At 45.0% G+C, this 24243-nt stretch overlaps 4 protein-coding genes across 5 annotated transcripts; all 4 read left to right on the forward strand.

Moving 5' to 3' along the window:
• Nucleotides 1-1188: 1188 nt before the first annotated feature.
• On the forward strand, nucleotides 1189-3222 carry LOC115669963 (xylan glycosyltransferase MUCI21-like). Its single transcript, XM_030591138.1, has 2 exons — nucleotides 1189-1297; nucleotides 1979-3222. The coding sequence occupies exons 1-2, from the start codon at nucleotides 1189-1191 to the stop codon at nucleotides 3220-3222; spliced, it is 1353 nt and encodes a 450-aa protein (XP_030446998.1).
• Nucleotides 3223-3961: 739 nt separating this feature from the next.
• LOC115676211 (mitotic checkpoint protein BUB3.3) lies at nucleotides 3962-8169 on the forward strand. Of its 2 annotated transcripts, none has more exons than XM_030599119.2 (9): nucleotides 3962-4268; nucleotides 4379-4509; nucleotides 5103-5185; nucleotides 5910-6161; nucleotides 6277-6349; nucleotides 6803-6883; nucleotides 6956-7037; nucleotides 7448-7548; nucleotides 7850-8169. In XM_030599119.2, exons 1-9 carry the CDS (start codon nucleotides 4164-4166, stop codon nucleotides 7947-7949), a joined length of 1008 nt encoding a protein of 335 aa, XP_030454979.1. In that variant the 5' UTR covers nucleotides 3962-4163; the 3' UTR covers nucleotides 7950-8169. The 2 variants fall into 2 exon arrangements, with proteins under 2 accessions (XP_030454979.1, XP_030455050.1); XM_030599190.2 differs by having other exon boundaries at nucleotides 7853-8169.
• A 2448-nt stretch (nucleotides 8170-10617) lies between these two features.
• LOC115665425 (eukaryotic translation initiation factor 5A-like) lies at nucleotides 10618-12967 on the forward strand. The gene is made up of 5 exons (XM_030587312.2): nucleotides 10618-10793; nucleotides 11862-11984; nucleotides 12079-12135; nucleotides 12217-12291; nucleotides 12658-12967. Exons 1-5 carry the CDS (start codon nucleotides 10671-10673, stop codon nucleotides 12757-12759), a joined length of 480 nt encoding a protein of 159 aa, XP_030443172.1. The 5' UTR covers nucleotides 10618-10670; the 3' UTR covers nucleotides 12760-12967.
• A 2812-nt stretch (nucleotides 12968-15779) lies between these two features.
• LOC115665426 (probable WRKY transcription factor 3) lies at nucleotides 15780-19244 on the forward strand. The gene is made up of 4 exons (XM_030587313.2): nucleotides 15780-16440; nucleotides 16765-17441; nucleotides 17540-17698; nucleotides 18589-19244. Exons 1-4 carry the CDS (start codon nucleotides 15973-15975, stop codon nucleotides 18857-18859), a joined length of 1575 nt encoding a protein of 524 aa, XP_030443173.1. The 5' UTR covers nucleotides 15780-15972; the 3' UTR covers nucleotides 18860-19244.
• Nucleotides 19245-24243: the final 4999 nt, after the last annotated feature.

Consider the following 24243-nt stretch of genomic DNA (forward strand, 5'->3'; position numbering starts at 1 on the left):
ATTTGTGATTTTTCGTGATATTAATCCAATTTAATAGACACAAATAGAAAGTAAATTTGTTACCAGTTTGGGGTTTTTAGTGGTCAAAAAATTAGTTTTTGGTAAAATTGTCATAGGTGTATTAGTTTTGGATTTTTGATTGTCAAAAAATTAATTCGGGATAAAATTGTCACAGATGTACTAGTGTGGGTTTTTTGTGGTAAAAAAATTAGTTCGAAATAAATTTGTCACAGGTATACCAGTTTGAGATTTTTTATGATAAAAAAATTAATTCGGGATAAAATTATCACATATATACGAATTTGGGATTTTTCGTTATATTAATCCAAAATGTTTTCCAGGAAAGTTGATCATCCCGTTTGCACTTTTTTTTTTTGGTCCGTATCCTGTTTGTTTTTTTGGCTAGAACAACTTTATACTTTGGGATAAAATTGTCTGTATCTTGTTTTTTTTTTTTTTTTTTGGTAACTCAAGGAACCCCCGCACGGCCGACAGCCGGGGAGTAAACCCTGGGGGCGACACGTGTCTAGCCACCACACACGTGCCACCGGTTAAGTCACCATGTGGCGTCCGGGATTCGAACACTCAATCTTTTACGAGAGGAAGAGTGCGCGCTTCAGCAGCGCCACCCAGGCGGGTGGTGTCTGTATCCTGTTTGTACCTCGTTAAGAACAACTTTTTTTTCTAAGGAAAGGGGAGGAAAATGGACAGAAATCTGACAAAGTCGTCGAAGGAAGAAGAACATTAAATGAGGTAAAGATTTCATTCCATGTGTCGAGACTCGAGAGATTCTGCGAATCCGACCCAAGTGAATCGATCTCTGATCTATCTACCTACCTAATGTTGTCGTCAGTTTCAGAGATTTCATTTCGATTATTAGGACAGCCACCTGATCGTTGTCGTACGGCGCGCGGGGTGATTAAAACCTTTGGACGCTCTCTCTTTTGCCGATTACCGCCGTTTGGCTAGGCAAAGCGAAGCGTCTTCACCAAATTGCACGCGTGAGAGAGCATCCAGCGTCGTAGCACGAATCGCTTTTCCTTTCGAAGATCGGAGTTGCGGCCCGGACCCCGGTCCGAGTTCTGGACCGCGCCGAGAAGCGATAGACCGGACAACGTGCTGATTGATCGGTGCATCGCTGTGCGTCCCATCGATAGTGTCGCGGGACGGGGGAACGAGCACGGTACGATGAGGAGAATAAGCGCGACCGTGGCAACATTTCTAGGGTTGCTAGTGATAATTCTGGCCCTCGACATTGATCTAGCAGTATACTCGACGGATTTGACCTTGGTTCAAGGTATCTCTCGTGAATTTTTTTATCATCATCGGTTTATTGGTTTGGTTGACCTATCAACACGTCGGGTCGTAAAAGAAAATTATCAAAATAATCCTAAATCTACCGTAAAGATGTCAAATTAGTCACAAAGCTTTAATTTGGTCAATTTAGTCATAAATATTTTTTACAATTTGCTAATATAGTCATTCTGGTCAATTTTGGCCGAGAACTGTTAGCATGAATAATTTTTGCAATTTTATTTTGAATTTTCTGATAAATATTTTCCTTCTTCGTCCGCCGGTTGATGGCTAGCTCGAGCCTTGTCGGTAGATCCCGAAGAGGTGGACCCTTGCATGTGCTCGGTTGTCGGCCATCGTCGAGGCTTGGCGACTGGCGAAAGAAGAAAGAAAAAAAAAGAGGAAAGAAAATAAAATAAAAGAAGAATTGTTTTAAAAAAAATCAATTTCGTTTTTCTTGAAGTTGCAAAAATTATCCACATCAAGATGGCCGACGTCCACGTCACAGTTTTCGGCTGAAATTGGCAATAGGTTTATGACTAAATCAACCAAATTAAAAAATCGATAATTAAATAGACATCTATAAAATAAATTTATGATTTTTTTTATAATTTTCCGGACATCGTAAGCTATGCACATTCGATAAGCTTTTGGGAAACAAGAATTTAGCATTCCTTTCGTGCAGGCCTAAAGGGCTGGGCATGGGCTATCAAGCTGAAGACCTCGGCCTCGCCATCGTCGGACATCCACGGATCACCGGTCGCCTGCGACCGATCTCATCCCTCCTACGATCTGTGCACCATCGACGGCCCTGCTTTGGTCGACCCCGCGACCACGACGATCTCTTCCCTGGACCGGGCCTCGCCGCCGCAAGCCCCGATGAAGACCCGCCCTTACACGCGGAAGAGGGACCTGCGTGCGCTCTCGCGGGTGAAAGAGCTGACCATAGCCTCCTCGCCCCCGCCCAACGCCACGTGCGGCGGCGTCACGCAGGCCGCCCCCGCCCTCGTGTTCAGCGCCGGCGGCTACACCGGCAATTTCTTCCACGAGTTCGACGACGGCCTCGTCCCGCTCTTCATCACCGTCGAGTCCATATTTCCTGACCACAACGTCACCCTCGCGGTCGTCGATTGTGGTGACCGGTGGCTCCGCAAGTACGCCGACGTGCTCTCCCACCTCAGCCACCGCCCCATCATCAACCTTGACAGGCAGAAGGAGACTCTCTGCTTCCCGTCCATCACCGTCGGGCTGATCAAGCACGGCCCGATGACTATCAATCCCAAGCTGCTTCCGCATCCAAAGAGCCTAAGTGATTTCGCCTCCTTCCTCCACGGCGTCTACTGCGGAGGCGGCCGCGCGGCGGCTCCTCCACCGAGTCCGGAAGCCCGAGGGAGGCCGCGGCTGGTGTTGGTGAGCCGGCCGAGGAGCGCCGGCCGTGCATTCCTGAACCAGGCAGAGCTGGAGGCCCTCGCGGAGAGCATCGGGTTCGAGGTGCGGCGGTTCGCGCCGACGCTAGACATGCGGCTGGCGGAGTCGTACAGGTTGGTGCAGGGGAGCCACGCCATGGTCGGGGTGCACGGGGCGGCGATGACGCACGCGGTGTTCTTGCGGCCGGGGTCGGTGCTGCTGCAGGTGGTGCCGGTGGGGACGGAGTGGCTGTCGGAGGCCTACTTCGGGAGGCCGGCGGGGGAGCTGGGGCTGGAATACGTGGAGTACAGGATCGAGGCGAACGAGAGCAGCCTGGCGGAGAAGTACGGCGTGGACAGCGCGGTGCTGAAGAATCCGAGGGCGGTGGTGGGAGGGGAGTGGGAGAAGATGAGCTTGTATCTGAAGACGCAGAACGTGAGGCTGGACATGGGGAGGTTTAGGGCGTCCCTAGAGAGGTCTTACGTCAAGGCCAAGGCGTTCATGGAGATAGCACGTGATTGAATCGAGGCACGCCGGACTGGGTTGTAACTTTCTGTCTCTTTTTCTTATGATTGTCACGTGATCAAGTGACCCCTCTTTAATTTCTCTAGAGATTTACAGCATATTCTGGATTGTAAAAATAATAAATAATTATAAATTATCGTGGGGTCTGCTCTTTTAAGAATTTGTGGCTTGCAACATTATGTTTACTCTCACGTTGATCAAAAAACTGTTATGCTTGGCAATGCTCTAAAAATAATCCCGAGTTCTAGTGGATCCGTGAGAGCTCATGGTGCGTCGTTGATGAATCAAAAGCAACCGTAATCGATCACCCATCAATTTATCCTTGCAATTTACTCATCAATTCTTCATTTGCAAACCTCCATTCTATTATCACCTCAGTATATATCCCATCGTTTCCCGTTCGAATCGCTACAAAGCTCGATTCATTCTAAAAAAAAAAAAAAATCGACGATCAATCCTTTGGCGAAAGGTCTCTCGTCGACGACCATTCTCGGCGAGACTATTGGTTCTTCCGTGTAGATCCACGTTGATGGAAGGCCTAAGGTCAAATTTTGGGCCAATGACTCGTGCAACTACCGTTCTCGACATGCGTGTCTTTCTCGGTGCTGGGCTTGAAGGTACGAGCTTGTCTTGTCTGGCCCGACCCATGAACGCTTCCCCAGGTAACTCAGTTTTCAAAAGCAGAGCGGGAAGCTGCGGGATAGCTTCAGGGCAATGTCCACGCCTTTTACTCTCTCCATCTCTACCTGCATCTTCTTCACCTTGGCTTCTTCGCAAGGCGCAGCTCTCGCTGCCGTCGCCCGGCCGCGCCCGTTTCGCTTCTGGGTTTTCCGGTCGCCTCCCAAGGAAAGAACGGTGGAGCGCGCGCGCGATCTTGAAAGTCCGCCGTGCCGTCGCGTCGCTCGGTGCGATTCCGGATCCGCGCGCGCGGCGTCCCGATGATTGCGGCTCGCCGGAAGCTCGAGAACCCCGCCAGGGACGCCATCTCCGGAGTCCAGTTCGCTCCCCGGTCCAACAACCTCCTCGTCTCTTCTTGGGACTCCGTGAGCGCGGCTTGTCTCGAAATTGATGAGTTTTTTTCCCCGAGTATTTCGGTTTTGTCAAGTTTTGTTTTCCTTATTTGTTAGAGATTGGTGGACTGTGCTTTGTGCAGTGCCTCAGGTTGTTCGACGTGGATGGTTCCGAGCTCAGATTAGAAGCTCCCTCCGAAGCCGCCCTTCTCGGTTGTTGCTTCCAGGACGAATCTGTCGCTTTTAGCGTTGGCTCTGATGGTTCTGTGATAAGGTGAATCCGAATCTTGAAACCGTACCAGAACCTTGAGTTCTTTTTTTTTTTTTTTTTTCACTTTTCCATCTTCAATAGCTGCACTTTTTCTTTGCCATCTGTTGATGCTGCTGGTTCATGTGTTTGTGCCTTTTCTCCACCCGAGCAAGTCAATAGATAATTTTGTGGAATTGGGCTTCTGAATTAGGAACTTGGATTTTCTTACCGATTTGAGTGTTCGTAACTTAGTAAATGTTCTAAACTAAAGCTTGCGAGAGTGACATCTTTCTAAGATTTAGACTTTACATGGTCGTACTCTAAAGTATGAGCACGAGTAAGTCGACATATAATTTTGTGGAATTGGGCTTCTTAATTAGGAACTTGGATTTTGTTACCGATTCGGGTGTTCGTGACTTAGTAAATGTTCTAAACTAAAGCTTGTGACCATGACATCTTTCGAAGATTTAGACTTTACATGGTCTTACTCAAAAGTATGAGCACGAGGTTGCGTCAATTTGCACTCTGAATTGGGCTTCTCAATTTGACTGCCCCACTGGCTGGATTTCGCCTTTAGTAAGATCCTTTCTCTGAAGCATTTCGAAAACTGTATATAGGTACAATTTGCACTCTGGAGCTCAGGACACAATTGGAAGTCATGCTGATATAGCAACCTGCATTGAATGCTCTGATCAAACTTGTAAGCTCTCAACACTATCTCACCCATGTTGTATCAGATACTGAACATATTTCTTCCATTAAAGGAAAAAATCTCTCCAATGAAGTCCTTTCCCTGGCGTCAATTTCCGGTATGGGTTTAGAGAGAAGTTTAAATCTGGAACTTGAAGCTTGTTTTGCGCATGAGACATCTGGATCAAAATAATTATTTCAATAATAAGTTTGTTGCAAGATTATAGATCTTCCTTTGTGAAGAGTAAGATATTTCAGGCTCTCAGTTTTTGACATCTCCTTTTCCTATTAGTGGCACTTTGGGTGGACTGTGAATACGTTTATCTGTGAGAAGCTCTAATTAGTTTTCTACTCAACTAGCACGAAAGGTTCCTATCGACTATTTAGTTGTAAATCTAGGGGGACACAGGTTCCTGGTTATCACTTAGTATTCTTATTTCATCTTTAGCTTAATGCAGATCATCAACTGTGTATTGGGTATTCGACAAACTATGTGAAAGAGAACTTACAGACAGCTTACTTCTTGATTCTATGCTAAGTGATCTATCCCCAGCACTCTTGGAGGTGCACATACATGGGATGAGAGTAGGGCCTTACATAATTCTGACAAGTAGCTAGCCAAAAAGGAGATCAAAATGTGATGTCAGATTCTAATTTTTCTGGTCACTCATAATCACAAGCTTTTCTTGTCTGCTTATGAAAATTTTTGCACTTGGTGTTGTGTCTTGGTGCAGGTCAAGTGATTACAGCTGGCTTAGACAAAAAAGTAATTTGTTGGGACGTGCGCATGGATAAAGTTATCTCACATTCAATTAATGTAAATGGAGAGGTGGAGTCCATCTCACTCTCTGGGTGTAATCTAATGGTTGCAATTGGAAATTCAGCATATGGGTATGATTTGCGCAATTTAAAAAGACCACTTCAATTGAAAGAATCACCAGTTGATGCTCGTATAAGATGCATAAGCTCGAGTGTTTTTTTCAAAGGTATGTCTGAGGACTATCCTAAGTTTGCATACGGCTGAGTGTTGTACCCTACGTGAGATCATGGAAGGGGTAACTTTGATGCTTTAAACACACTGTCATGGTGATGTCTATGCAGGATTCGCTGTTGGATCAGTCGATGGACGTGTAGCTGTTGAGATTTCTTCGTCATCCAATTCAAATGACAGCAGGTCAGTATTATGCTGTACTTCTTCAGCCGTCGATACTTTGGCATGCACACATTAAAACCCTAGGATTATAGGATAATTGGATATAAGTTCCATTCAACTAAAATAAGTACTGATTGTTCTAGTCTGACAATCCACGTTATATCCCAGAGCCTTTTTGCATCAAATTGTCGGAACTGCACCATTTTTGTGATTGACAACTTTTTTTGGTGGAAAAAGTATTATTTTCATGACTATTTCACTATGAGAATTCCGAAATGTTTCTGGACATTGTATATGATTTTGGTGAAGAAAACCTATTTGCATTTTCAAGCATCAATATAGTGTAAAATCGTGCTCATCTTTTGTCTTACACAGAATCAAAGTTCCTCTTTTCCTCCTTATGTTTCTCTTGCCAGACTGCGCCATTTATATGGCTTAAAATACTGACATGTTGAGTTATGTGGTCTATTGCAGCTACACATTCCGGTGCCATCCGAAGGCAAAGAATGGAAGAAATCACTTGGTATCCGTGAATGACATTGTATTCAATCCGCTGTATGTGAAATTCCTTTGGTAGCTGATCTTAGCAATTTATGTGAATTCATAGTCGTATGGATGTTTATGCAGGGGCTTGGGTTCTTTTGTGACTGGTGATGATGAAGGGTATGTTGCTTTATGGGATGCTCACAATAGGAGAAGACTATTCGAGGTGCTATTCATGTGATCCTGTATTTCCAGGCGAATTAGTGAAATTCCTGTCATTACGTGATTTGGCAATGCTTTCTGAATGTGCCTCTGGTGTTAGGGAGGTCAATACATCTATCATGATCAGGGAGCTGGTTCTCCACCTTGGTAGATTGTACCGTATATATTCACCAGATATTTGAAAAGGCATTTTTATGATGATTGAAGATTTGTTTTTGTCATCTTATAAATTGTGCCTGGTTGTATCCAGCTTCAAGTTAAAAGAATTGTTTCATGTCTTGACCAATGCGTATCAGCACCTTGCCGCATGAATCCCCTCCCATTTTTTGCTGTTTCTGTGCTTGCCCATTTTTTCTCACTGTTAGCGGTAACGAGCTATTTTGCATATCTCACTCCGTGATATTCCGCTTTCAGCTACCCAGATTCGGAAATAGCGTGGCGTCTTTGTCCTATAACCACGGGGCTCGTCTCTTGGCAGTTGCGTCAAGCTACACATACCAAGAAGCTAATGAATTGTAAGTAGGATTCTTTTGTCTCACTGTTCAGTTGAAGATAATGGAGCTGGATTAAAGACAAAAAGGAAATATGAAAGGCACCATATTAGATAGAATTGTGCATGCATATTCGACCCTAACTGTGCAAAAGAATCCAGCTGAAAAGTGACTGGATTTGCTAACGGAACTTCCCCTCCTCTTGTTTAAGGTTTCCCTAGATGATATTATGTTTGACAACCTAACAGCTAAAAGAGCATTCCATGTCTTGGCTTTTAGTCAGTGGCAAGGTTTTGTAATCGGTTGTGCCCTTGTCTTCTCCTAGCAGAGAGGAACTTCCTGAAATACATATATTCGAAACGAACGAGCTTCGCCCCGGATCAGCTGCTGCCGGTAGTTCAGGCACCAAAATGCAGTCAATTTGATACCAGAAATGGAGGTCATGAGAATTATCTACGAAACGTTCGCTGTCGGCTGCTTGGATAAGCAGTAATCTTTTGCTTCTGTTTTCGTTGTACCCTCTTCACATGTTGTACCGTTGTATCATTACTGTTCTTCCGGAGCATCAATTGATGCACCCCGCTAATGATCGCCATGTACCTCGCGTTTTTGTTGTTCCTTGTCTGGCCAGTGCAACCTATAATTTATATAGAGACCTGACAATTTCAGAGAAATAATCTGAAATGAAGGAATGGTCTTCTAGCATTCTGTGTAGCAAGCTAAATATTGATCTTCAACTGGGTAGTTAAGCGTAGGCGTGTCAATGGTTCGGTCACCAATGTTTATGGGCCAAAGATACGGCGGGAACAATCCCTACTCCAAATCGGTCGACCTTACCCGCAGCTTCCTGCACAAACTCGTCGACCTTACCCGCAGCTTCCTGAACAAAACTCGTCTCCCTTCTCGCACTCCGAGCCCCGAGAACTCACCTTGCTTCGAGCTTTACTTGGGCTCGCTCTCGGTATCGCGAACGTCGTTGTAGCCACGGTCACTGGGACACGGGCTTGGCGACAACAAAAGAGAAAAGGAACAGCGAGAACGGGCCATCGTGAACGGCTCGTGGGACCCACTCCACGATCGGGGAACACGGCAAGAAGAACAGTTTGGTGAGACGGCGGGACGGAGATGTAGAAAAAGGTAGGCAAACGAAGCGATAAGGATTGGAATGTTGATCTTGGGGGCTGCGTGTGGGACCACTCCAGATCTCTCTCACGTAATAAACGTTTTTCTCTCTCTCTTTCGTTGTAAACCAAACTTATTCAAATCGAACCAAAATAAAAAGAATGGTTATTTATTATCCGAACCGAAATCCAAACCAAATCGAAATGCATGAAATTTTCGGTTCTGTTTGGTTCGTATTTCGATTCGGTTAAGTGCAAAATTGAGCTTGCGATAGATAATTTGTGCTCTACCTCTCTGTAAGTAACGATCTCTCGAACCAATGGTTAGCAAATAGATTCGTGTTTGCGTACGTATCAAACTCGAGCCACAAATTCGACATACCAAGCTTCGCATTATTTCGCCTTCGGGTCATCCATCGGAACTTCGACTTGCATCCATCCGACCGGATGCACGAATCATCAAATCGGTTATGACATTTGACAAAGCGAAGACCCTTATGTAGACAAAAAAAAAAGAAAAAAAAAAGAAAAAACCACTTCGGCCCTCGCGGCGGCAGCATCGAGTTGAGACTCGACTCTACCGAGCATCGACGTGCCACCGCCAAAGCGACGATGCAAAGAAGTCCCATGCTCCGGTCTCTTGTGGCTCAACATACTCCGCGCGGACTTCGCGAGATCGATTACGGCTGCGTTTGGTACAGCATTGGGAAGGGGCTTTCAGCCCCGAAAGCCCCTTCCCAAAATGCCGAACCAAAGCAGTTAGCATTGAGCATTGAAAATGCTCAAAACTAGCATTTTCAATGCTTGAAAGCCCAATGCTATCGGGACTAGCTTTGGACTTTCACCTTGAACCAAATGCCAAAATCATTTTTATACTTCCCAAACTACCCTCACTCAAATTTCAATATTCCTTGCTCCCTCTCGTTCTTGTTCATCTTCTTCACCAAAGGGACTCCGGCGAGGGCAAAGGGCCGACGCATGAAGGTCCGGCGAGGTCGCCCGACCCAGGCGACGGCCGCCCGGGTCGCGATCGCCCGGGGCGGCCGCTCGGTGGGCGACCGCCCAGTGCGGCCGCCCGGGTCCCGCGACCTCGGGCGGCGTCGGCCTGGGTCGCGCGACCCAGCGGCCGTCGGCTGGGTCGCGCGACCCGGAGCGGCCGTCGGCCTGGGTCGCGCGACCAGGGCGGCCGTCGGCTGGGTCGCGCGACCAGCGGCGTCGGCTGGGTCGCGCGACCCGGGCGGCCGTCGGCTGGGGTCGCGCGACCTCGGGCCTCGTCGCCCGAGGTCGGCGTCCTCGCCGGGGTCGCTCGGCGACGGGCGACGGGCGACGGCCGCCGGCGCCAGATCTGGCTCGCCGGCGGCCGTAGCCCTTCGCCGGAGCCGTAGCCCTTCGCCGGAGCCGTAGCCCTTCGCCGGAGCCGGCGAAGGGTATTTTTGCCTTTTTTTTAAAAAAACCCTCTCAAAGCCCATTTGTAAAAAAAATTAACCAAACACTACTTGGGTCAAAATAGCTTTGCAAATGAGTTTTTACCAAACGCCATTTGCATTTTTCGTAAAGGGCTTCCACCCAAAGGCATTTGCATTCCCAAAGTAGCATTCCAAATGCTGTACCAAACGCACCCTACATATTTCTGCGAGTTCAATTTTACGTGGTAGGTCGACGCGAATGACAATAATTGCAGAGTAGTACTAAAACTCGCAAGAAAGGAGGAGGAGGAGGAGGATGAGATGATCAATTTTTCTGCAGCAAGCAGCCCACGTGCGCTATTTTTGGCACTTCCCGTTTTGGCCTTTTTTTTATCCTGTGAAACAGTGTGAAGATATTTTCTTTTCTCTATCGTCGAGAAAAAGGGATCCAACGGTGGAAACCGACCCGATCCAAATCGTGCAAACCCTAGGTCCCTCCTCCTCCTTCCTCCTCCTTCCCCCTTCCTCCTCTGATTTCTTCCGCAGAGCTTCTCTCTCTCTCTCTTTCTCTCTCTCTTCTCCCTTCGCTCTCTGTCTGTCTCTCTCATTTGACGGAGCCATGTCCGACGAGGAGCACCACTTCGAGTCGAAGGCCGACGCCGGGGCCTCGAAGACTTACCCACAGCAGGCCGGCACCATCCGCAAGAACGGCTACATCGTCATCAAGAACAGGCCCTGCAAGGTCCTCCTCCTCTTCTCCTTACCCCCCGAACCCAGAAATGGCGTGCCGTTCTCTCCCTCATCGTTCGAGTCGATCGATCGACCCGATTGGGTGGTGTTTTGATTCGTGTCGATGCCGCTGTGTTCTTCGGTTGATTCTTTTCCCAATCGCGCGCTAGAACTTTGTCTTTTTCGGGGCCCCTTGGGTACGCGGTTGTTGTCCCTTTTTGGCGTCGCTTGTCGTGGAATCGGTGATTGGTCGGGGGGTTAGATTAGGTATTTAGGCGATCAGGAGACGGTAATCGTTGAAGATTTTAGTGGTTTGGGGTCGATGCGCAGCGGGTTTTAGTTTGCCAAGCTTATACATCGGTCTCGTTTCCTGATGATTATGCTCTTTGTTGCTCTTACCGGTTGGAAAAATTCCCGCTTTGATTGCGTGTTCGCATTGACTTTTCTCTAGCAAAGGTGGTTCCCCGGTACTTGTCGAGATAATCGGGGATTGGCTTATTGAGACGAAGGATCTTCAAAACAGGAAGCGAGTGAAAAGTGTTTGGGGGACGAATCTAACAGGAGGCGCGAGCGCTAGTAAATTGATCGTCCACATGACCTACCCTTCGAAATAATCAGCATCTAATCATTTATATTTGTGATTTGGGGTTGTTCTGCATTGGCACGAGTTGCCAACCCATATTGAAAATCTCAACTTTTACGGTCATTTTCCCCTCTTCCTGTCTTCGAAAGTTTCTGTGCGATACTATCGGCGCATTTGCACAGTGCCGGAAGAACAGAATGAGCTAATTTTATGAGCTGCAACTTCAACGATATGTCTTCCATGCACGGGTACTTTTATGTCATCTGGCTACCAAGCATCTTTTCGCCAATGTTTGTTGCTTGCAGATCGTTCTCCCATGCTTAGGAGTTGTTTGACTTATGATTGAGCATATGTACCCGCGTCCTTGGCTAATACTCTTTTTTCCAACTTTTTTTGGCTTCGCTGTTTTGTGCTGCAGTTTGTTAGCATTTGATGCGAAATTGTGAATTTTCTGGTCTAATAATCGGCTTTGTCTGGATATCTCCGTGTTTACTACAGGTTGTTGAGGTTTCCACTTCTAAAACTGGCAAGCATGGCCATGCTAAGTGTCATTTTGTTGGAATCGACATCTTTAACGGCAAGAAGCTTGAAGATATTGTTCCATCATCTCACAACTGTGATGTATGGATTTTTTTAATTCTAATTTATATATTCCATGTATTTAAATATATTTCTTATTTCTAATGAGGCTAATATCTTTATCCTGCTTTTGTAGGTTCCCCATGTCACTCGTACTGATTACCAGCTGATTGATATTTCTGAGGATGGATTTGTAAGATCGTGTTTAATTTGGTTTAGTCTCCTGTTTTTTTTTAATTATATAGAGGTGCTCATGAGGCTCTGCTAATTTCAGTTGAGTCTGCTGACTGAGAATGGGAGTACAAAGGATGACCTGAGGCTTCCAACTGATGAAGCTCTGCTTGCTCAGGTTAGTCTACTTCAATGTAAAATAGGATCTTGAGATTTTCTATATCTTCTTCTTGATGGGTGATTGGTTCACATATGAACTCAGCATGGCAATGTTCTGGACTGTTATTTCCAACCTATTGCTATCAGCCTTCCATAAAGTAGTCCGTGTCTGACTCGATGTTGCTAGCTTTTCGTGCTTATTTACGGGTAAAGATTTTTCAAAAAGATCTCCTAGCAGCCTTTGCTACAGTTGACCATTCTGTTCGCTAGAATTCCAGCAACCTAATGATTTCTTCTTTTTCTTGTGTTATGTCATGTTACCTTTTGTTTACTTATCACTTACTGGTGTTTATACCTTATACGTGTTTTCCCATGAGCTCCACAGATCAAGGATGGATTTGCTGAAGGTAAAGATTTGGTTGTCACTGCTATGTCCTCCATGGGAGAGGAGCAGATCTGCGCTCTCAAGGACATTGGTCCCAAGTGACTGTACTCTAGTATATTCATAATGCTCAGAGCTGATGGGATGATGGTTTCAGCTTTGCTTTTATGTTGGTTGGACAACTTGGGGTTGACATCTCTAGTGATGGGTTATTGAGATGTGACCCCTACTTATAAGAAGCGTTTTGGCATTGATTATTTTGTTTATGTGACACTCGTGTTCTCTGAAGAACTATGTGGATCATTGCCTGTCTTATGGTGCGGAGAATGTTAATTAACTAGCTGGCAAAGGCTGTACAGAACCATTTTTGCACCACATTCCTTCAAAGTTCAAGTTGCGGTAGAACTTTGTTGTTACCTGCTGCCTTTTTTTTTCCATCTGTTTGCTGTATTATTGCACCAAAAGATAATGCAGGAACTTAAGTTGGGTGTTCTGGAACAAGTGCTGTGTCCGTCGATTGAAAGCTGATTTGGGGATGGGCACCAGCTGGTGAGCCCTAGCTGTTTCCATGACTGCTAAATGCGAGAAAACTATTCAGGCCATGATGCTATAGAAATTGAAAATTGCTTGGATAAGACTAGTTTGTTAATAGATATTTAAATAAGTGGGTCGTAATCGATACTTAGTAAGAATTGCCGCATAACTTAGCAAGTTTTGCAAATTAGATTTAATGTACTCTCGAAAATGTCACCGAGTCGATGCGAACTTGAGTGTTTATTCTGATGAGGCTGTTTTATGTTTTGAATTGTGACTTGGTTCTACTGCCATGAACGAGAGTCTAGGGAAATCTATGCCGAGGACAATACTGAAGCCATTTGAAGCTTTCAGTGGTCTTTTTACAAGAGGATGTATATTTCCGCCCCCTTATAAAATTTATTGGAGCAGCTGCAGGGGTGGGGCTTGAGCTCTAAAGTTGATCTTTTGGTAGGATATGTGCTTCTATAATTCTATTAAGGTAGCAAGTTATGCGCATAGATCGCTCAGCACTGCACATCTGAATAGTTTGGATCGGATGGGGCTCTGGTTTTCTCTTTATCCGTAACCCCAGTGAAAACTCTCTTGTCTCGAACCTCTTGCTTAATTGAACAAAACAGGGCTGCGATTATTTGGTATAGTCTTGAAGTGTGTGGTTCCAGCGTCACTTCCCCTTAGCATTGAACACGCATGCTTGGCATCAAATTTGCTGCTAGACAATCTGAAGCTGCTGGTTCGGCTCGGCCTGAAAACCAAAATCCTCAGTCCGTCGTTTCCTACTCATGAATGTTGATCCTTGCAAAAGGTTCAGTCTTAGATGACACGGCATGGATTGTTGAATCTGTTATCATGTATTGGATTTCTGCCCTCGAGTTCGAATGTTGCCCTTTCCACTTTGGGAAGTATCCGCAACGACCTTTCCTTTGTGTTCGTACATAAATGCAGAGTCTACCCCAGAACGGGAGGCAGGACATGGGAAGAGAGTTTTCAATGGCCTACATCTTTGCCCGTCCGAGTTAAGTCTGTACGTGGTGGCACGAAATTAGTCGTGGCGTGAGCAAATAAAAGGCGAACACCGATTGCCAGTTTGTCGTCAACTGGTACGGAAAGTGTTGATTAGAAAACAGATTAGAAATGGTGCTTTTGCCCATCACTCTCGGGGCGTCTTTTCCCATTTTTCGTCGTATGTATTGGATAGATAACGTGCGATGCGAACCCCGAAATGTACCGTAAAAGACGAGAGAGACACAAATTGCGATGCGATGATTGGCGCTTTGTGATCTTATGAATTTTTATTTTATTTTCGGTCAAATGATCTTATGAATTGAATCGTCCCTTCTTCCCATCTACAGATTGTTCCGTGACCCTCCCACACACACACAAACTGCTCGATTAGACTGAAATTTTGTAAGTCCACACGTACCCTTTTGCTTTTTTGGTGTGGAGGAGGGACAAAAAGGTATCCTTCACGATCCTTTCAAACGAAGCGTATTCACGAAAACCTTATCTCGTACTTTGAGCAATTTAGAGATCGACAAGGTTGTCCGTCCAATGATAAAAGGGGTTCGCTTTCTTCCATTAGGTCGGGTTTCATTTACGTCGTGAGCGAATCTACAAATGACCTGTACGGCATTGCTTAGCCGCGGCATAACTCACACGGGAATTGATTTTGATGGCTACTAGCACTTCGGCACAAGCTCGCCAATCTCGAACCTCCGAGTCGCGGCTTAATCCGAACAACTCCACCGTGAGCATGGGATCCTCATGGCAATAGGGATCTGGAACGCCGGTCGCCCTTCACCGCCTTTCGCCGATAAAATACATATGTGCGTGCGTGCGTGCGTGCGTGCGTACACGCACGTTAACAATTAGGAAATGGGCAACACGTCCTAGTGTTATTGCAGCAACTCTACAGATCATGCCAACCCTTTTATTTTTTTTGTCTTCTTCTTCTCTTGTGAAAGTCTGAACCCACGGAACTAAGTTAAAACTCCACGGGATGGGCGATGACTGTAGCTTTTGCTCGAAAAGGCCAAGTATGCGCATCATCAATCACGCCCTAAACTTCGCGCAGCATTCAAGATCTACCAAAAGAGGCACAAAAAAAAAACTATATATATAAAAAATAATATCTCGAGAAAAGCCCTAGAAAGAATGGCTGCTTCTCTGCAACTTCTTGACCCCCGATATATTATATTTATACTATTTTCCCCAAGAGTCGTACGTGCCAAAAAGTCCCACTCATGCATCGAAAGTCGTCGGGGACGAACTGGTAAATTCCACGAGGGGTGGGGGAGGGGTGGGGTGGGTTCCCAACTTGCATGGAATTCTCCAATCACGCCCCGCTTTCGAGCTGCACGCACACGATTTTTCTTCTCCTCGAAAATTTATTTAATCGCTTTGTTTGTGTGTTACTTTTTTTTTTAAAATTCTTATTATTCTCTTAATTTCGCAGTTTAATTCTAGAAGAAAGTAAAGAAACTCGAACAAGGCAAAGACAAACTCCTCTCTCTCTCTCACGATGGTGGTGGTGGTGATGCGTGGACTTGTTCTTCGCCTTCCCTTGAATCCACCCACCAGCAAAATACCCAAAAAATACCCAAAAGAACAAACTCGTCGAAAATCTAGGAAGGCAAGGGGAATAGGGGGCTGAGCGACAAACGAGAAGGCGCCTTTTTCCTCTCTGTGTCTTTCCGGACATAGAAAAGTACGAGAAAACAAAAGGGAGACACAGAGACGGCAGAGCAGAGAGACAGAGAGATTTGCCCCTTTCGCCCAGTCAGGATGGCGGGCAACGACCAACCGCCGCCATTCCCTGCCAGGACAACGGCTCCCACGCGCCCCTCGCTCGCCCTCCCCCCACGCGCCTCCGTTGACTCGCTCTACCCCGGCGGCGGGTGGCACGGGGGCGGGGGGGGATGGCCGGGCGGTATGGGCTTGGGTCTGAGCCCGGGGCCGATGACCCTGGTCTCCCGCCTCTTCTCCGACGGCGAGGACTGCAAGTCCTTCTCCCAGCTCCTCTCTGGAGCCGCCGCGGCTTCTCCCACGGCTCAGTGGCTCGGCTTCTCCCTGCCCGCGTCCGGCAGCGCGTCCGAGAAGGCTGCCGTCCCCCAAGAAGACTTGCGGTTCAAGCAGAGCCGTCCGGACGGATTGGCGGTCTCGCAGCCGCTGCCACCGGCACTGTTCGCCATACCACCGGGGCTGAGCCCCGCGGCTTTGCTCGACTCCCCGGGGATCTTCCCTTCTGTTCCGGTAATCATTCTTAGTGAGATCAATCTCGTGCGTTTCTTGCTTCCAGAAAGCATGGATGATTACAACTGCGACCAAGCTTAGATGGAATTCATTTGTCTTGCTGAGTATTGTTTAGTACAATATTAGATTTCTGGCTAATAAGCAAGACAATGTTCCTCCATTGAAGAACCATGATTTGGCGAAAAGTGTCTCCTTTAATGCGCAAGAGATGCCCTAGTAGGGTTCGCGTTTTAATTGATGATCTCTTGATTCCGACACTGATCTTGCTATGTAAATTGCCATTTCGGCTAACTTTTTAACCGATTAAGTTCGCGGTTTTTGCAGGGGCCTCTAGGAATGTCACACCAGCACGGCTTCATCCGCATGGGCGCTCGAGGTTCGCAAGCTCAACCTCATCACGTCCAATCTGGGTATGCATCGGCATCTTCCTCAACCGCTGCACTATCCTTAGGAACGATGCAGTTTCCGCCCTTCACAGTGACCACGTCGATGATCAACCAGCGGACCTCATCCTTGGAAGAATCGAAAAATGTCGAGACAGAACCCATCGACTTCTCTCACACTGATCAGAGACCTCTTGCGTCTTCATTTGCCGTGGATAAGCCTGCCGATGACGGCTACAATTGGAGGAAGTATGGTCAGAAACAGGTCAAGGGAAGCGAATTCCCCCGGAGCTATTACAAGTGCACTTACCCTAGCTGTCCCGTCAAGAAGAAGGTCGAGCGCTCTCTGGACGGTCAGATAACCGAGATAATCTACAAGGGACAGCACAATCATCAGCCCCCCAAGGGCAATAAGCGCGCGAAGGACTCTGGAGTAGCTTACAGGAGTTCGGACATCGAGGAAAGTTCTCAGCTTCCCATAGCATTGATGCCGCTGGATCAGGAGTCTAGCCAGGTTACGCCTGCGCACTTGTCCGGTACAAGCGACAGCGAGGAAGCTGGCGATGCTGAGACTGGAGCGGATGAAAGAGATGATGATGAACCTGAACCGAAGCGACGGTACTAAAACCAAATATACTAATGTGTACCATTAGTATTTCATCATCGAGCGGTTTTCGTTGGACTCTGATGGATACGTTTACATCTTTGTGCTGCAGAAACATGGAGGTTATGGCTTCGGATGCAGGATCTTTGCATAGGACCATTACAGAACCGAAAATAATTGTGCAAACGACTAGCGAAGTCGATCTTTTGGACGACGGCTACAGGTGGCGCAAGTATGGGCAGAAAGTTGTCAAAGGCAACCCTTATCCAAGGTGCAATGACGACTTCTCTAATTATCATTCTTGTCTATTCGAGTAGAATCCAAATCCTATCCGAGATAGTCCCTCTGTTCTCCTCTTTCCTCAATCCAGATGTCGTTGCTCGTCATTATACTATTTTTATGTGTTTATGAACTCATTTCCAAATTGCGCTGCAATTTCCGATACTCTAATAGACTACCAAAGCATCACTGGCCATGGACCGTAGTTTCATTGTCCCCATCCTTACCATGTCCCTCACTTATCAAACAATATTTTCCATACCGCATAGTGAATCATTTTACAGTGAAATTCTGACATTGAAGGACAAACAAGGCAGCGTAAACATATTTCTTGAAGACTGAATATTGTCATTGATGTTACATAACATTAAGCTTTGACGGCATGCTAAATCCCTAGTTACCATTCCTATCTGTTATTTTTTGACTAAAAAAGTACAGGTTTTCGACAACTTTGAATTCGCTTTTTGCGCCAGATTTTTGTCAAAATGATTAAGACACAGGTAGTAATCTAGGTATACAACTTGTCACTTCTGAATCCTGCCTGACCCTTCTGTTCAACTTCCTTCAAGAGCTCCTCTTCTGCAAATTTTAGACTGTAAATAAGTATCAGCATATGTTCCGTCGGTTGTTCAGAGTGAAAATGATTGAGGCCACGTCACTCGGTTTTTTCCTCTTTTTCGGGAGAGGCGGGTGTTTGACATGGAATCCATCATGCGATTGAATGTGCAAGATAATTTTGGTGTTGCAATGTAAAATGTAGCATAGTTTACATCATCAATATTTTATGTTGTAAAATTAGAACCTCAAGCTACGCATTTGCAACGGAACTGCTGTTTCAATTATTGTCGTTGAACTTTTTGATCTTCTTTCTTTAACACACAGGAGCTACTACAAATGCACTACTCCGGGATGCAATGTCCGGAAGCATGTTGAGAGGGCTTCAAGCGACCCTAAAGCCGTCATAACGACATACGAAGGCAAACACAATCACGACGTTCCAGCTGCTAAACCGAGCAGCCACAGTGTCGCCAACAGCTACGCCTCACAATCGAGACAGCAACAGAATGTAGAAGCCGAGAAGCACGCCATGTTCGGAACCAGCGCGCAACAGCTGACGGCCCGTTTACATCTAAAGGAAGAACAGATAACATAGGTTTCGTTGTCTGCGACCCCCGGAATGTGGTGCGAGCAGTGCAAGGATATGTTTGTGAAGGAGGCTAAAAACCAAAAGTTAATTTGCTTTGCTTGATTTTCCTTTTCATACTAGGAGGCTGCAGATTTTGGTCAATGCTAATTGCTCTGATTTTTGCATATATTGAAAAATAAAGCGGGAGAAAAGTCCCGAAAAAGCCGCTTATAGGGAGAATCGCGAATCGCCCGGGTCCGAGCTCCGGAGGTACTGTTGTGCTGTAGTGTTAAATGGTAGAACTTGTAGGCTTTTTTCAACACGATTTGTTTTGAGATTTGTTTCGCTTGGGTGCATTCTTTCTGTACATGGAAACATAAGTGTTGTCCACAAAATTGTTTGGCGTTGCAGATGACTTTCTGGCCTTTTTCTCATTCTTCCTCTTGTTCTCCAATTCATCATGTCCAGGAGGGAGAGTCGATGGCATTAGAACGTGGTCATTCCCCAAAGTCGTGGTAAGCCCAAGAGGCTGAGAAACCCAAGTCCGTATCCAATTTGGGTCACGATTTGGACTGCAGGCCCACCACTAATATTCTGCATCTCTCTATATCCAAGCTCCTAAACTCTTCGTAAAACTCTTTGTATGACTATATGGAACCGACAATACACAAATACAAGAAGCATGGAAGGCAAGAGAGCGAGCGCGCGGCGATCGACACGTCGGTTTCAAAAGAGCAATCGACCTTCGTCAAGCCGCTTTAATCGTCTTCCGCGAGTCGCTATTTCCTCGAGCGACGACACGGCCCGAAGAGAAGAAAAAGCTCGAATGGCTTTATGGGGAGGAGGAGGGGGCGGGGGGGGAGGACCCTTTTGGGTTTGGTAGATAGATAGATTGATGAAGAAGAAGAAGAAGAAGAAGAAGAGGAGGCACGAGAGAATAGGACTGCCGTGGGACCGTGGCAATTGCTCCATGGACAGAGCTTTGATCATCAATGGAGTCACATGCTTTGCCCAAAGTCGCATGATGAAAGTCATCCTCCCCCCCCCCAACGCTTTCGATTACACAGTGGGTGAGAGAATTGCCGTCACTTCTTCCACCACCTTTTTAATTCCACCCCGCACCCCAACGGCCCTACAAAGCTGAGAGATTAGAGATTTTACTCAGCCAGTTTTTGGTGGGGGTAAAATGGCAAAAAGAACAGCAAAAAACTACAGAGAGAGAGAGCGAGAGAGAGAGAGGGAAGTACTTGCTTTTGGAAAATTCAGGCGAGTCCCGCGCTGGCGCATAGCGCCGTCGCTAGAGGGGGAGATAGGATAGCTCACGGGGAACCCTCCAATCACGTGGCTACAAGAAGGGGGTTGGCGGTGGTGGTGGTGGTGGTGGTCGCTCACGGGCTTCGAGATTTGTTCCGTTTCGGACAAAAGACGGAAAGCGCAGCGTCGTGCCTTGGGTTTGGGACGACGCGGGCCGTCGCCATTGGTATGGAAGACCATCTCCGACCCATTTCGTATCATAAAAAAACAAATGAAAGCGAGGTTGGATTCCTCGCCGAGGTCAAACGTAACCCACTGTCTCTCTCGTTCTGCTTTTTATATAATAAAAAATTCTGTCGGCCTTGGTTTTTCATCTCCTGTTCCGTTCCTGAGATCTGCAGATTCTCTGCTCCCCAATCACTTCCTTTTCTCTTCCTGTTGTTCTCTTCTGTGCTTTTTTTCAATTTCGGTTTTGCTAGTTTGATGCCCCGTCTCTCTGAATTTGCGAGCCTCGTGCCGAATCGAATGATGATGTTTTTCGTAGGGGATGAAACGGGATGAGGTGGGGAACCGAAAAACGAAGGAGAGAATTTGAACATTTTGCGTTCGTATCCTTTTATTTTTTGCTTGGTGGATGTTTAAATCGTATGTCATAAATATGCTGTCGATATGTATCCCGGCGATTTGTTAGAATTAGGCGTACGAACACGACGAAATTGAGAGTAGCGTTTAAAAAAAGAAATCGAAACGCAGAGTTTTATCCCGGTTTATCATTAAATTAAGGATACATCTAGCAGAGAATTCCACTATAATCAGCACTTCTTGGCTCTCATCTCTCTGTTACGTTTTTCAATTACAAGAGAAAAAAAATTATATATGAGCTGCACAAGAAAATCCTAAGAGCCAAGAAATCCCAAGACCATTCAATAACTATTCATGAGTTCAAGTTCAGACTGCATCCAATAGAGGGCGCTGCCCTCTGCGACCTCCGCCGGGGCGGCCCCCTGGACCCGCGCTTGCTTGCCAAGGAACAGGGCCCATGTATCTTCCTGTCGATAAGGAGTATAAACCCCACCCAATACGATTTAGAGGCCGTTTGGTTATGTTTACGTGAGCATATTTTTTTTCTTTTTTGACATGAAAATATTGTTTGAACAGTCACAGAAACCGACATGATTTATTATCTTAAAAGTAAAGCTGCTTTTGTTTTTCCATAAATAAAATCGGGTTCCAAACGGAATTGCAATTTATATATCTAATTCTAGATTAATGTATGGAAACACCGGGCGTCAAAAGGCTGCGAATTTCTTCTGCTGAAAAATAATTGCCTTTTCTTTATTTTTGCAAACAGGTTAAATGATTTTATTGTCTATAAACGAAAACAAAAAAGAACTGTTTAACGTTGTATTAGAGCACATGTCAAAAGGTTAATTCCAGTAATTTTGCCCATTTTCCTATTCCGCCAATAATGTGGTTTCATCCCATCTTACACGCGAAGAAAAATAGTCGTATATTATGAAATATATTGTAAATATACCAACACTCTTTGTCAAACTGACTTGCTCATGAAACTCACAGCAATCAATTCAGGCAATAGGAGTTGCCTCCATTTCGCAACAATAGAGTTGAGTCATGCATGTTTAAGGGATCGGCTTACACATAAGGGGGAGCGTTAAGTGCAATCCTCCATTGCTCAAAACCGCGTTTGTAACGTGCCTTGTCGTTATGCAGCCTTCCTCCATAAAATAGTTTAAGGTTTGTGAATTAAACATTCTGATGTGGTATCAAATCACACATTAGGGTTCCAATCTCAACATTCCCTTTCGATTGTTCTCTTGCCTTACTTCTCGATATTATGCCATTTTTTGATTCTCTCGCTTATCCCGTCTTGTGCATGTAATGTAATGATCGGCTCATACGTGAACGGTGTTAAGTCACAAAATAGACATTTTTGTCTATTAAAGTTACTTGGCATACCTTCATGTTTGTCAACAAAATCCTTAAAATTTAATTCCAATGATTGAGGGTGATTAGTAGAGTACGGAGCATCTCTGTATTCAAACGAATGTATTACAATATTCAGTTCTTTTTTAAAAAATATTTTTTTTGTGGTTTTTTGGCTTTTTTTAAATTTATGTTGGGGAGAAAGGGCGTTTTGGGAATTTGGAGAAGGCCGAGGGAGGGGAGCAACGTGCTTTTCAAATGTCTTCAGGGGCGACAGAGGGTGATCCAAAAGAAGTTAATGCGGGCCGAACAACTGCGTCAGTGAAATACAGCAGCTTTTTGAAAAGTCCACTCACTTTTCAAACAATATATAAAAAGTACAGAATAATAAAAAATTTAAATAAAAAGGGGATGGTCCACCGCAGATTTCACGAAAATAAAACTTATCATTAGGAGAGAAATAATGGAAAATGACCCAAAAATGTGAAACGCGGTCCGTAAAATTTTAATTTGTTAAATACGATTCTTAAACTTTAGCTCAATGCGCTTATAAATTTTTTATTTGTTCAATGAGGTTATCGAATCTTTTGTATATATTCAATTTATTTCATGCACTATATGAAAATGTTCGATATTCAATGATTAAATTTGATATGTACAAAATATTCATGAAATACATTGAACAAGTTAAAATTTTAGGGATTACATTACATATTGGGGTAAATTTTATGGATAACATCGAATAAATTAAAAGTTTAGAACCGCATTATATATTAGATCAAAGTTCAAGAACAATTTATGTCATTATTTCAATAAGGAATTTAAGTACTAGAATTAGAATTCGGATGTGAAATGACGAAAGGAGGGAAGCTACGCGTGCGTAAAAACTAAAAAGCGTACAATTTCGTAGATAGGCGATGTGGTAACACTCACAAACACGTACTTATGTTTTATTAGGGGGTGTTTGGTTCAGCTTTGAGAAGGGGCTTTGAGCCTCGAAAGCCCCTTCCTAAAATGCTGGGGTGTTTGGTTCAACTTTCATGCTAGCATTTGGCCAATGCTAGCATTCCACGAATGCTACTGTTCACGTCTCTTTTTTTTTTTTTTTTTTTTGGTTTGAAGCTGTTCATCTTCTTCACGAGGCAGCCGGCGAGGGCGGCCGGCGAGGGAGAAGGGCCGGCGAGGTTGCCTAGGATCGGGCGATCGCCCAGGCGACGCCGTCACTGGGGTCGCTCGACCCAGGCCGTCGCCGCCTGGGTCGCGCGACCCCCTCCGAGGGTCGCCTGGCCTCGGGCGACGGCCGGCTCCGGCGATGGGCAGGTTAGTTTTTTTTTTTAATAAATAAGATAATTCTCAAAGTCCATTTGCAAAAAAAATTCACCAAACACTATATTTTAACCAAAATAGCTTTACAAAATATTTTTACCAAACGCCATTTACATTTCCCCAATGGGCTTTCACCCAAAGGTATTTGCATTCTCCCAAATAGTATTTTCAACGTTGAACCAAATAGGCCCTTAGAAAATGGGCCTAAAAAACTCTCCAAATAAAAATAAGGTAATAATTAATACGTTAGACCAGAGCTTCGGGTCAATTTGGAGTCAGAAAGTAAGTCATATTTTCTATTTTGATTTGTATCATTCGAAAAACAGACATAGCATTGAAAAAGCAATTCAATCGCCTACTGAAAATCGTTTGAAGTTAAATTAAGGAAAGTCATATCTACTCTTTTTTTAAAACTATAATTGGGAGAAAAAGTATATCCACAATTTTCTTTTCAGATGAGGAGATAACAGATCATTAAAAGGGCAAAACGACACTAAAATTACCTTGAATTTTTTTTTTATGAAGACATGTGTGATACATTCATCCTCTGTCGAAGTTTTGTTAATAAGAATCGTTAAAAAGCACCCTACATGGACGCCGGAAAGCAAACAATATTGAGTCCACGTAGCTTAAGTGAAATAAAAACGATATTATTTTCGCCGATTTTTTTTTCTAATATAACCTTAACGAGGAATAAAAGTGTCATATAAGTGCAAGTTTTGGAATTTTCATGTCATAAGAAAAAGTTGAGAATAAACGTGTCACAATGGAGATAGTCTAGGGTTTTTGACATCACAAAAAAATTCAAGATAAATGTGTCACAGTTGACATAATTTAAATTTTATTGTGGCTTTTTCTTATAAGAAAATGATTTTCTTAACTTGGCA

Source organism: Syzygium oleosum, unplaced genomic scaffold, assembly GCF_021117445.2.
Source record: "Syzygium oleosum isolate NSW1041296 unplaced genomic scaffold, Sole_v2.1 Sole_v2.02, whole genome shotgun sequence".
Taxonomy (NCBI): domain Eukaryota; kingdom Viridiplantae; phylum Streptophyta; class Magnoliopsida; order Myrtales; family Myrtaceae; genus Syzygium; species Syzygium oleosum.